At 44.2% G+C, this 13,055-nt stretch overlaps 2 protein-coding genes across 14 annotated transcripts in view; one reads left to right on the forward strand and one right to left on the reverse strand.

Annotated features, from left to right (window-relative positions):
• The window catches only part of DEGS2 (delta 4-desaturase, sphingolipid 2), a 226,031-nt gene that overhangs the window by 183,585 nt on the left and 29,391 nt on the right, over positions 1-13,055 (forward strand). The gene's annotated exons all lie outside the window — the stretch shown is intronic.
• Positions 1-13,055, reverse strand: part of EVL (Enah/Vasp-like) — a 227,488-nt gene that overhangs the window by 137,806 nt on the left and 76,627 nt on the right. For 7 of the 12 annotated variants that reach the window (XM_039339689.1, XM_039339686.1, XM_039339694.1 and 4 more), the window contains exon 2: positions 7,272-7,304. The exons of 4 other annotated variants lie outside the window; for them this stretch is intronic. In XM_039339689.1, the coding sequence (XP_039195623.1) occupies positions 7,272-7,304 (33 nt within the window). Of the gene's footprint in view, positions 1-7,271; positions 7,305-9,008; positions 9,507-13,055 lie in introns of those variants that run through there. One more of the 12 variants, XM_039339688.1, reaches the window with a different exon arrangement.

Raw genomic sequence — 13,055 nt, forward strand, 5'->3', positions numbered from 1 at the left:
ATGTCCCCTGGAATAGCAGACGTGGAGAAAAGTGAAATCAGGGGACTATCCACTGTGGGGACCTCCAGCAAGTCGGAAAAGGAAGGAGCCACGTTCAGTGAAGCAGTCAACGTGATGTGCCGGTGCCTGGAAGATGTGAGGGTCTGGATGGGGGTGAACAGGCTTAGACTCAACCCTGACAAGACCGAGTGGCTCTGGGCTTTGCCTCCCAAAGGTCAACTGGATGGTCCATCATTAGTCCTGGGGGGGGGCAAATTTACCTCCCTCAGTGCAGGCACGCAACTTGGGTGTCCTCCTGGACTCACAACTAAATTTGGAACAACATCTATCGGCTGTGGCCAGGGGGACCTTTGCCCAGGTTCGCCTGGTGCACCAGTTGCGGCCTTATTTGGACCGGGGGGCTTTACTCATGGTCACTCATGCCCTTGTCACCTCAAGACTGGATTACTGTAACGCGCTCTACATGGGGCTACCCTTGAAGAGCATTCGGAGGCTGCAGTTGGTTCAGAATGCAGCCGCGAGAGCGATTGTGGGCGCGCCAAGGTACGCCCACGGGTCACCTATCCTCCGAGAGCTGCACTGGCTTCCTGTGGATCTCCGGATGCAATTCAAGGTGTTGGTTATCACCTTTAAAACCCTTCATGGCATAGGGCCAGGTTACTTACAGGACCGCATACTGCCGCACAGTTCCCAGAGACCGGTGAGGTCCCACAGATTGGGCCTCCTTCGGGTCCCGTCGGCCAATGTCGGCTGGCGGGCCCTCGGGGAAGGGCCTTTTCTGTGGTGGCTCCGACCTGGTGGAATCAACTTCCCCCCGAGGTTCGAACTACTCCCACCCTGCCAGCCTTTAAGAAAGCCATTAAAACTCTCCTGTTCCGGCAGGCCTGGGGCTGATGTCCCGGGGGGGGGGCGGGATATGATCGGACACGCTGTATGAATGTATTTATTTTATTGTTTTATTGTCATATTATTGTTTTAATTTTGTACGCCGCCCTGAGACCCTTGGGATTGGGCGGCATATAAATTTTATAAATAAATAAATAACTTTCTCTCCACGCTGTTAGGCGTAGGTGGTGCTGCTAAGGAAGACCATTGCTCCTCTACAGAGGTGCGAAATACCTCAGGACAAGGGATGTACTTGTCCTGTGCTACTTTTTTGGCGAAAAGGGAGTTAGCCTCCTTACTTGTGGAAGGATTCTCCTCTTGAACTGATGTTAGATTGACAGTGGAAACTGCCTTGATTAACAGGGATTTAAGAAGGGTCAAAAAGGCCAGAGTTTGTTGTCTGCTCAGGAGTGGTCCCTTCATCCTCCGAAAGGGGCATGTTAGTCATGTCTAGGTCTATGGATTCCACCTCTCCTATTTGAGAGGAGGTCTCAGAAATATTTGTAGCAGGATCTTTGTTCCGCCCTTTAAGGGATGGGGGTTGAAAAGTTAATTGTCCTTTAGAGGACGTAAATTGGGAGAAAGCATTCTGCATAAATACTTGAAATTGGGCAGACCATATGTCCTCCTGAGCTCTGTCGTTAGATGCAGGTACAGGTGGAGTATGGTCTGGTGAAGATGCTGGTGATGAGGAGTGAGGAGAATCCACCTGTTCAGTTTCCCCCAGAGGAGACCAAGTTCTGAGGACTTCCTGAGAAGTAGGTTCTGGTATAGGGGCCTCCAATGGGGCAGGGGAAACCATGTCAGCCTCATTGGATCTGATTCTCTGGGCCCTGGAGAATTGTCTTTCAAGCGCCAAATGTCTCCTCGAGGCCTTTCGCTCAGCTGTTTTGGAGGGTCCTTTCTGGGAAATATGTTTTGTTTTGGCCTTCTTCCCCCCCCCCCATTTCAGACTCTGTAGATCTGTGCTTTTGTTGTTGTTGGGGGGGGGCAGTTTGGGACCCTGTATAGCTGAATGCGAGACACTATCTGCCATTGTGGCCAGGTACCCCGAGTAGCAATACCTGGGGAGGGGGGAAAAACAGACACGCAGATCACTTACAGAGGTTGGAGGCTACAAGCCAGACTCTGACACCAACACAATGGCCGGATGGACAGGTACTTTGTTGAGAGGACAGATCCTGTAAGGCTGGTGACAAAGGTCACCTTAGAGAACAAGTGGGATTAAATTGGAATTTCCTCGCACTCCTCCACCAAGGATAGTGACTAACAATAAACCAATAAAAATTGGTTGGAGTAATTGTACTGTCCCCCAATATGTGGGCTGTTAAAACAGACCCAAGGGAGTAAAGAAGGTAAGCTCTATTCTCCCTCTCTTCCCTCTCCCTTCTTTTTTTTTGCTTTTTTTAAATTTTATTTTATATATAACTCTGTTGCTAGGAAGGCAGAGAATGCCTGAGGGAGCCTCCGGTGGTTGCTCCACCTAAAATGGAGGACAACACTGAGCACGCTCAAAATGGCGATGAGGGAGAAGGCCATGCCCCTTAACTGTCAACTGTCAGAAAGCCACGAGGTTAAAATGGCGATTGTAGCGTGTAGTGTAAAAACGGCTGAGGTAATTACTCGGGTGGTCAGAGGAATGGTGGGGGGGGGATGGGAGTCAAGAAGATCTCCCTTGGCCCGCTGTAGCCTTTATTTGGTTAACGGGGTGATCCGCGGTTCTGCCGGTCGTTCCGGAGACCACGGAGCCCGTCGCACCTCAGCTGAGGGAAAATGTTCTTTGTCAACAACAAAAAACCTTAGAACTTCTCCGTTCGCGCGAACGGCGATCCGTGGATCAGCGGGTTATTCCGGGGGCCGCGGAAAAGCGCGTCTCAGCTGTTTTCTTTTGCTGAAAGGACAAGGCTGAGTAACAAAGGGCCTATCTCTCTGTGCGATCTGCACAGCTACGCTCACAACGCTGTATCTGCCAGAAAGCTCGGAGCTCAGAGCCAGCAACCGGAATCGTCCTCCTGTGCTCACTCAGCAAATAAAGATTGCAATTAAAGGTGAATGTAGAATTCTGACTCAAATAATTTTGACTATCTGCGGAGCTAAAATCTTCTGTTGTTAATGGGCTCGAGATTAAGTCAAAACTGGAGTCACGCCCAGAGGAGGGGTGTGGCCAAAGTTTTGACCTAGTCTGTTGGGCTAGAAGGCTGTCATGAACCCATCAGGTGGATTCTACAGCCATCCTGCTGGAGAATGGCGGTCGTACACAAAATGGTGGCCGCCCACCAAATGGTAGGTGCTCCTGTATCTCCTCTTTTGTGGGATGCCAGATACTGTCCCCCCTTTTAAGGCCAAATTGATTGGGCATAGAGGGGTGGAGGAAGGGGTCCCCTCCTCCGGATTTGTTGAGGAATCGAGTGGCCACGCAGTCCGCAAGATGGCATCCATGTGAGGGGAATGGCAACTAGGCCTCAGGCGTCAGAAATTTAACAATCTGGCCCTGCAGGCCTCGGAGAAAACTGCCCTCAAAAACGGGGCATTCATGACTCATTGGAAGGCATCTGCCGCGTTTAGAGGCCTAGAGGAGCTCGTCCGAGCAACCTCCAATTGTACGCCGTTTTCAAACAACAGTCTTCCAGCTGAGGGTGATAACCACATTTAGGGGCCTTGAGGAGCTCGTCCGAGCAACCTCCGATTGCGTGCCGCTTCAAATGGCTGCCCTTCGGCTGAAGGAGATTACTGTGTTTAGGGGCCTCGGGGGGCTCGTCTAAGCACTCCCCGAGTACATGTTGCTTGAAACGGCCGCCTCCCAGCTGACTGGAGATCGGCCGATTCCTTGATGTCACACGTGCATCCGTCTGTTGGAGCTGCAGCAGCAGGCTCCTCCGAACAAAAAAGGAAGCTTAACAGGCTTAAAAGCAAAACAACAAGGGAAGGCAGGGGCTGCAGCACTGATCCCAGTGCTGTGTGGGGAGAGAGGAAGGTAAGTCTTGTGAGGCTAACAAAATGAAGAAACTGGAGCTTTGCTGCCAAGGGAGAGTGGGAGGAAAAAGGCAGCTGCCCTTTTAAAACTGAAGAAAGGGAAAAGGGAATCAGTAATGATAGAAGTCAGTCTGGAACAGCGCTGAATTCAGCGCTGCCCAGGAGCCTCAGAGAAAATGGAATATCCACCAATGGTAGTCTACCTGCCTAAGAGCCAACTGGGCAAGATCAAGTCGAGACTGGGACACTCTAGCCCAGGACAGGCGTTGCAACTTTTGCTGACTTGATCTGATTGGGCAGGAACACAGTCTAAACCCATTGGTGGATTCTCCATCTCCAGTGCTGGAGAACTATTCATTCATAGTTCCACTAAAAGTAAATTTACTGAACACTGAAGGGTAAACTGCTTTGATTCTTTTAACGTTCTTGCAAGACCATGGAAGTATGCTTTGAGTACCAACATATGTAATTAAAACTCCAAGGTTTGCATACTAATGACACAAAGGTTGATTCTAAAAGTATTTCCCATGTTTGCCATTTTTGGATGTTCAACAGTCAGGCTATCAGATATGCAGCCAGGCCAGTTCTAATACTGTCTTTAAAAATTAAAAAAATAAATACCAAGATGAAGATGAACTTTATTGCAATTCTTGAATTAGTAGCAATTCAGTATGTATGTGTGTATATATAAACCACAAACCATGATCAATAAACCACATTATCTAGATTTATATAGCATATCATATTACAAACAGCAAACCATATTTTAGTAAATACCATGATATGTGAACCAGGCAACTAAATCTATACATAAAATTTGCAAAAATCAAAGCATTCCCTTTAGAAGCAATGTGTTATTTAAGATAAAACAATTAAATTAGATGCAACTTCAGTGTTCAACTTTAAAGTTCAGATATTTTATCAAAATCATTGCAAATTTCTGAACAAAAAAAGCCTTTTCAGAACACAGGTTTAAGAAAACTCTTGGCAAAACAATACAGATAATCCTTGACATATGACCACAGTTGGGACCAGAATGTCTGTTGCTAAACAAGGCAATTGTTAAGTGAGTCATATCCCATTCTATAACCTTTTTGCCATGATTATTAAACGAAACATTGCAGTTAAGTGAATTATGCAATTGTTAAATGAATCTGGCTTCCCCCATTAACTTTGTTGGAAGCCAGTCAGGAGGGGTGCAAATGGCAATCACATGACCCTGGGATGTTTCAACTGTCAAAAATACATGCCTACTGCCAAGCGCTCAAATTTTGATCACATGACTATGAGAATGCTGCAACGATTGTAAATGCGAGGGCCAGTTGTAAGTCATTTTTTTCAGTGCTCTTCTAACTTTGAACAATTGCTAAACAAATGGTTGTAAGTTGAGGAACATCTGTAGTAAAAACAATTCTAGAAGGATAACTTTGAGCAGGTAAGTAACATATTTGAAAATCTTTGAGTCAATGGTAAATCCTGACAACTGCCTGGACAGATACCTGCAGTTTTCTTGGCAAAGTTTCAGAAGTGATTTGCCATTGCCTGCTTCCTAGGGCTGAGAAAGAGTGTTTGGCCCAAGGTCATCAGGCTGGTTTTGTGCCTAAGTGGGGGGAGGGGACTAAAACTTACAGTCTCTCCATTTCTGAAAAAAACAAAAGGGTACCAACACACTTCAACACATATGCTTGGTTAAAAAAACTGCACTGAACTATGGGTTATACTAAAAGTGAATTAGTAGTCACAGCTGGCTTATAAACCACAATGCTGGATTCACACCAATATTAAACATAATGTGTTCTGTTAGGTTTTAGTCTAACATGCTGGTATGAATTTAGTCATTTTGATATGCAATTCTCAAGACAGCAAGATATATGTAACATTTGAACTGTGGCTTATTCAACAAACTATAATCAGGCAAATGATAATATTTGCAGATCACGCAATTATTAAAATTAAAACAAAAAGGGGGGCTGATGGAGAAGAGAGGTTGGCTAGAATTCTCTCCAGTTCACATATATATTTTACCACACACTGAACATAAGCAGCAAGAACATTTTAGGACATAAGCCAGGCAGCTGGATGTACAATATTCTTGGATGTCTGTCAAGCTTTCGTGCCTCTTATGTTAGGAGATACAGATGGAATACTGGGGCTTCACACAGCAAACTGTATAAAAAGGATATAAACAAAGAGTATATTTAGTACAGGCATGTACGTGTGCCTGGAAAGCCTGAGACAATCGGATTTATTTTATTTTTTTTTAGAACTGAATGGCAGCAAAATTTCAAATAGAACTGTATTAGAATTGTGTTCAAATAGTTTTTTTGTGCACTTTATCTTAAAGTCATATTATATCTGATTTGTTTCGTGGATCTTTTCATTATTAACCTGCTGCCTATATTCATTTTCCTTAGCAAAGATTAATGGGTAATTCCACCAACTGGATTAAGATTTCAGATTCATATTTTCATAGTAACTAACTTAATGCAGGGCCATTATCAGCTCTTAGCATCTTTGAGCAACTATAGAAGTCCTAACACCCTGACAAAATCTTCCACAACTACCTGCCTCAGTACAATTTTGAAAAATCAGTTACATCTAGTGTTCCAAGTAGCATAGACAGGGATAAGAAGTCCCTTTAATTTTTCACAGTGCCCATCATGCACTACCATTCTTGAGCAATGTGGCAATTAAAAATGTAAACACTATCAATCAGGGTTTCATGGATCACTTCTGCCAGATAACTGTCAAGGCACAGCAATGAACCAATAGGCTAAGTAAATGAAAAAATATCCAGAGACTTCTTAAAGCCAGTCTCTGCATTGCTTGTTGGGTAAACTAAATTGTTTCTAATAAATCAATACATTTCTTCACAAACAAGATCTGCAATTTAATTATCACAGCAAAGCTTATCACCCTTTTTTATTCCATCTCCATGCATAGCAGTGGACAATCTCTTCCCACTCTAACAGCAGTAACCTTAGGTAATTGCTTTCTTACATAATTTAAGATTGCAAGTAGACACAGAGCAGAGCAGCTTCAGGTTAGAAAGAATGTTCCTTTCCAGTGATCTTTATCTGAGCCTTGCTGGAATCACAATAGCTAGGTTCACACGTACCTCTTAACCATGATTTGCTAAATTAGTGATCACATACTGGCATAATTCACCATACTGAAACAAAGTCATATAAAACAGATTATTTTTTGAAGGATCCAACCAGCTAAACCCATCAATAAAGAACCCATAATGTCATAATGAAGTCCAAACTTTATTATGTTAGACAAGAATGTAATTAAAACTTCAAATCAAGTCAATGCTTATTACAGTCAAAGACAAGATAAATAATTAAAACATTGTTTATTAAAATAGAATGATAATACACTAATACTAATTAGTATAAATTTACACTTACAAACTTAATTCAGGTCTCTTGTTGCCAGCAGTCCTGTGTGAAATACAAGTTGTAATGAGACTTTGTCACTAGGGAACAAATTTTTGAAACTAAAAAGGTAATCTTAGGAGTCTCTATAAGCTAAATATAAAACTCATCTCAGTGAAATTTTCAGGAAAGTAGAATTAGTTCAGTAGAGTAATATTCATAGCAGGATTGTTAATTCAATCTCACCTGATCACATGGGCAAAAAATTGAGGGGTAAATTGAGGGGTAAATAACGCCCATCAATAATTGGGATCAATTGTGTGGAATTGTTTAAGAAGCTGATAAAAGTGTAACATTTGACTTAGATTGTTCTGAAATTCTATGTTCCAGATCCTTTGTTTTATAACCTCTTTCATCTTCTCTGATCACAGATGCAAAAGATACATGGGTACAAGGCTATATAAATTCAGTTTGTTTTAATGGTCTTTCACTGTGTAACTCTAAAGTTATCAGATGATATTAGTAGGGTAGAAACAACACAACCGGTGCAAAACTAAACCTTAGCCTAATCTTAAGCCTTATCTTAGTCAAGATAGCTAACCAAACATTGAATTCAATTTTGATTCTAGTTTTGAAAGTGCATTAGGAATGCAGGACTGAAAAAGAAAAAAAAGTCAATGGAACAGAGCTGGAATAAGATCCTATTATATAATAATTCCGTGGTTGATTTTGCAACAAAACATTTCTCTTCGTGAAGTTTGGAAAATAATTCTTATAAAGTTTAAGTATTTAGCTTGTTTATGGCTGTCTGTATGCCATTTATGGATCTTAGTCCTGTTGGGGGAAAATATGACTTTTTTGTTTTATGACTTCTCTTGGCAATAGTGGCCTCAAAAGCTCTCCTGAGTCCAATCAGAGTCACTGACAAGGTGACAGCATCATCTACATAAAGCAAAATAGAAAAAAATCTTTGCCAGGCATATTAATCTATTCTCTCCAGACATCTAATAAAGAATTTTATATAACTATTGAACAGAAATATATCCTGTTTTACTCTCTTGGTATTGTAATTAGATCAGAGAGCTTCCAATAGCATCTTACTCTGCTTCTTGTATTTTCACACATTTGTATATTAGCAGCAACCATTTGCCAGTAGTAGAATTCTCTAGCTTTTCCCATTCTCAAGACTGACTGAAAGGCTGTCTCAAAATAGAACCCATAAGCTGCAAAGTTTATAATAAACTGTATCACAGATTGGGAAAGTTCTCAAAGGAAAGAATATATGAATTTTTTTGCCTTAACAGAAGGTTTTTGCTTTCCTCCATTAAAATATACATGGCAGACAGCAATCATTTCATTGTTTACTATATCATATAACTCTATAACTCACTTTTTAATATATTTTATTGATTTTTTGAAATAACAATTCTTGGTGCTTAGTAAACTGTGTTGTCTGGGTTTATATGTTTAAAAAAACAATAATAATTAATTTCTATAATTCCATGATTAATATGTTAATTAATAATATGTTACTAATATGTTTCCTAACTCTAGTTCACTTCTAAAGAACTAACTAACTCTATAGTGCAATGCTGGGCATACTGAATATTAGGGATGGAAATTAGTGGGGTAATTGTATTATCTTTATGAACATCTTGTTTATCCTTACTTTAATGCAAATAATTTAAAAGATTGCCATAAAATATCTACAGTCCACATTAACTTAAGAAATAATAAATATAGCTAAATATAGCTAAAAATTATACCAACCATTCCATCTAATATGAGAATTGACCACTTAAAGCCCTATGGATCACTGCTTTTTTTCCTGCTTTCCAGAAGGCCTACACAATAGAGGAGAATCTAATATTTAAAGAAAGTCCATTCTATAAAGGTGTTATTAGGGGAAAACATCTTATTTTAACCATCATGTCATGGAAGTTGTGCAATAAAATTCACAATTATTTAAACATAATTTTACTATCAACTTTCTCTCTATTCTTGAATACATATTAGTACACCTCCTATTTGGTGATATGTAGAGAACAATATACTTGAATTGCAAATAACATCTAGATTAGAAATTCTAGTTTCCAAAAAATAGCTTAAGCTTGCTTAAAATAAAACTGAGGTCTGATTGCATTTATGACATACTGTGAGGAGATAGTGGGGGTTATACTTTCAGACTTGTAAGTTTCTGTTAAAAAAGAGCGTTGTCTTACCTGAACGCTTTTTCTCAGCAGGATGGTGTAGACTCCACTGATTGGGTAGTTTAATCCCACCTGCTCAGACTAAGACAAAAAAACTCTGCCACGCCTCCTTCTGGGTGTGACTTCCCAGTTTTGTCGAGGCGAAGCTACCAGACGCAAGGCTCCAAACAAAAAAGAAAGACACAGGCTTAGACAAACACTAACAGGGTGGGTGTGGAGTCTACACCATCCTGCTGAGAAAAAGCGTTCAGGTAAGACAACGCTCTTTTCTTCATCAGGATGGATGTAGACTCCACTGATTGGGACATACCAAAGCCGCTCATGTCCCTATGGGGAGGGAGTCTAGGCCTGTGACCCCTGAGAACCTACTATTTGCTGTAGGACTCTCCTACCGAAAGCAGCCTCAGCTGCTGTGAATTGATCTATCCTATAATGTTTTATGAATGAGGAAGGAGAGGACCATGTCACTGCCCTGCAAATCTCGAGTGATGCCTGAGTAGACCAAGCCGCTGAGACAGCGGCACTACGTGTAGAGTGAGCGGTAATATGTGAAGGTACCAGAAGGGACTGGGAAATATAAGCCCTGGAAATACACATCCTAATCCACCGACTAATGGTGGAAGAAGAGACCTTCTGACCCATAGTAGAGGGTTGAAAGGACACGAATAATGCCTCGGACTTCCTGAAGGCCGAGGTTCGTTTAATGTAATGATGCAGAGCCCTGCGCACATCCAACATATGCCACCGTCTCTCCAGACGATGGGAAGGGTTAGGACAGAAGTTAGGAAGGACTAGTTCCTGCGAGCGATGAAACCCTGTATTGACCTTTGGAACAAATGCAGGATCCACTCCATCCTCATGGAACGTGCACAAGTCCTCCCTGACCGACAGGGCCGCCAATTCTGAAATCCTCCTGGCCGACGTGATGGCCACTAGGAAGGCCACCTTTAATGTAAGGAAGTGAAGGGAGCAAACTTTCAGAGGTTCAAATGGAAAGGACGTTAAAGCCTGTAACACCCTAGCTAGGTCCCAGGATGGATAACGATGAATCCTGGGTGGCCCTACATTGGCCACACCCTTGAGAAAGGCACTGACTGCTGGATGTTGGGACAGGGAAACCTGGTTGTCACAGGTGAGAACCGTCGACAAGGCTGCTATCTGCCTACGTATGGTGCTGGTTGACAGACCTGTAGTTAACCCCTCAAGTAAGTAATCTAATATGTCTGGGATGGAGACAGCGAGCGGTGAAAACCGCTTTTTGGTACACCAAGAGCAGAAACTTCTCCAAGTGGCGTCATAGATCCTGTTGGTCGAGGGACGCCTTGAGGCCTGGATGACGGAAATAACCCCAGAGGAGAAAGACTGTTTGGTCAGACTCTCCCGCTCAAGTGCCAAGCGGCTAATTGGAGCCACTATGGATCCGGATGTCGGAGGTTCTCCTGGCTGAGAGCTACTCGGTCCGGGGGAATCCTCCATGGAGGTGAAAGTGACAGGTCCACCAGGTCGGCAAACCACGGGCGTCTTGGCCAATATGGAGCCACCAAAATTAGCTCTGCCTGTTCCTGGATGAGCTTGCGAATCGTCTCTTGTATTAGTGGAAGAGGAGGGAATGCATAAAGTACGCCCTCCAGCCATCTGCTCCGGAGGGCGTCCGTTCCCTCCGCCCCCCTCGCCGGAAACCTGGAAAAAAATCTGGGGAGCTGTGTGTTGTTCGGAGAGGCGAAGAGATCTAGGATGGGCTGCCTGAACCTGCGTGATATTTCCTGGAACAGGACTGAGTCTAGTTTCCACTCTGAGTGATCCACTGTGACCCTGCTCAGGGAGTCTGCCTGTTGATTCGCCTCCCCCGATATGTGCTCTGCCCTGATGGACCTCAGGTTGGACTCTGCCCACAGCCCTATGGCCTGGGCTTCCTGCATGAGTGTCCAAGAATGGGTGCCCCCTTGTTTGTTTACGTGAGCCTTGGCCGCAATGTTGTCTGTCAGGATTAATATGTGTTTCCCTGATATAAGGGGAGAGAATCTTTGGAGAGCCAGGTGGATGGCCTGAGCTCCAGCCAATTTATATTGTGAGCCAGGTCTGAACTGGACCACTGACCCTGGGCTAAGTGGTTCAGAAGATGAGCGCCCCAACCAAACAGACTGGCGTCTGTGGTGAGGGTGATCCTGGTGGGTTCCTTGAACAGAGTGCCCTTGGACAAGGCGGACGAGGTCCACCATAGGAGGGAGGACAGAGTGTGATGGGGAACCCTGACCTTCCTGTTGGAGGCGCTGATGTTGTGTTTCTGAAAAGGAAGAAAGAACCACTGGAGGTTCCTGGAGTGCAGTCTGGCCCAAGGAACGATGCCCAAGCAAGAGACCATCTTCCCCAGGAGTTGGGATAATTGTACCAGGGGTATTCTTTTTTCCCCCCGGATCTGCAGTGTCAGCTTCCGGATGCTGACTTGGCGCTCCTGGGAGAGATATATCTTGCATAGGCTGGAATCTATCAGAGCTCCTAGATGGAGCAGACGTCTTGTGGGTGTGATGTGACTCTTTTTGAAATTCACAGAGAACCCGTGATCCTGAAGTGTTTGAATAGTGATTGCCAGATCCGACTGCCCTGACTGGAAAGATTTGGACTGTATCAGTATGTCGTCCAGGTAGCACTGTACCCGTACTGGTATCATCCTTAGATGGGCCGCCAGCACGGCCAAGATTTTTGTGAAGACCCTCGGGGCTGAGGATAGGCCGAAGGGGAGAGCCCGGTACTGGTAGTGTTTGTGTGTGTAACAGAACCGCAGAAACCTGCGGTGTTTCTGGATGATCGGAATGTGTAAGTAAGCCTCTGTCAGGTCGATGGAGGAAAGGAAATCCCCCTTCCTGATACTTGCCAAGATGGACTTTAGGGTCTGCATCTTGAACCTCCTGTAAATGAGGAAGTAGTTTAGACCTTTTAGGTCCAGTATCGCCCTCCAACCGCCTGAGGCTTTGGGAACTACAAACAGGATGGAGTAGAACCCCTTCCCGATCTGATCCTGAGGAACCCTTTCTATGGCTCTGATCTCTAATAAATGAGCGATGGCTGTTGTGATTAGTTGTGTTTTTGATGTATTGTTTGAAACCGGGCACTGTATAAAACGATCTGGGGGAGAAGATCGAAACTCTAGGGAGAGACCCTGTCTTATGGTCTCTCTTACCCAGGCGTCCGTGGTTGTGTTCTTCCAGATGTCGTAAAACAGTGCCAGAGGTCAGCGGAGCGTCTACAGACCCCCAATGGGGTAGTCCTCCTTGGCGTCACTTGGACTGCCTGTAAAGACTGCCCGATCCCCTGAAGGGGCGCTTGGTCTGGAACTGACCCCTGGCTCCACTACTCTGGCGGTCCTGTTGCCGATCCTGTCTGAAAGAATAGGATCGCGAGCCTCTGGGCCAATCCCAGGACTGCCCTGCCCGAAAGGGCTGTCTCCAATCCCAGGAACCGCTGGGACAGAATGACGGCCTACGGAAATCCTGTTGGGACCGTCTGTCTGGTTTTTTAAAAGGATGGGCCATCACCTTGCGCTTGTCCTTGCCCTCAATGATATGAGGCTCTAGGACCGGACCAAAAAGGTGGGTGCCACTGTACCTAG

The sequence above is a fragment of the Crotalus tigris genome, unplaced genomic scaffold (assembly GCF_016545835.1).
Source record: "Crotalus tigris isolate CLP2741 ecotype Arizona unplaced genomic scaffold, ASM1654583v1 scf7180000017737.1785205, whole genome shotgun sequence".
Lineage (NCBI taxonomy): Eukaryota > Metazoa > Chordata > Lepidosauria > Squamata > Viperidae > Crotalus > Crotalus tigris.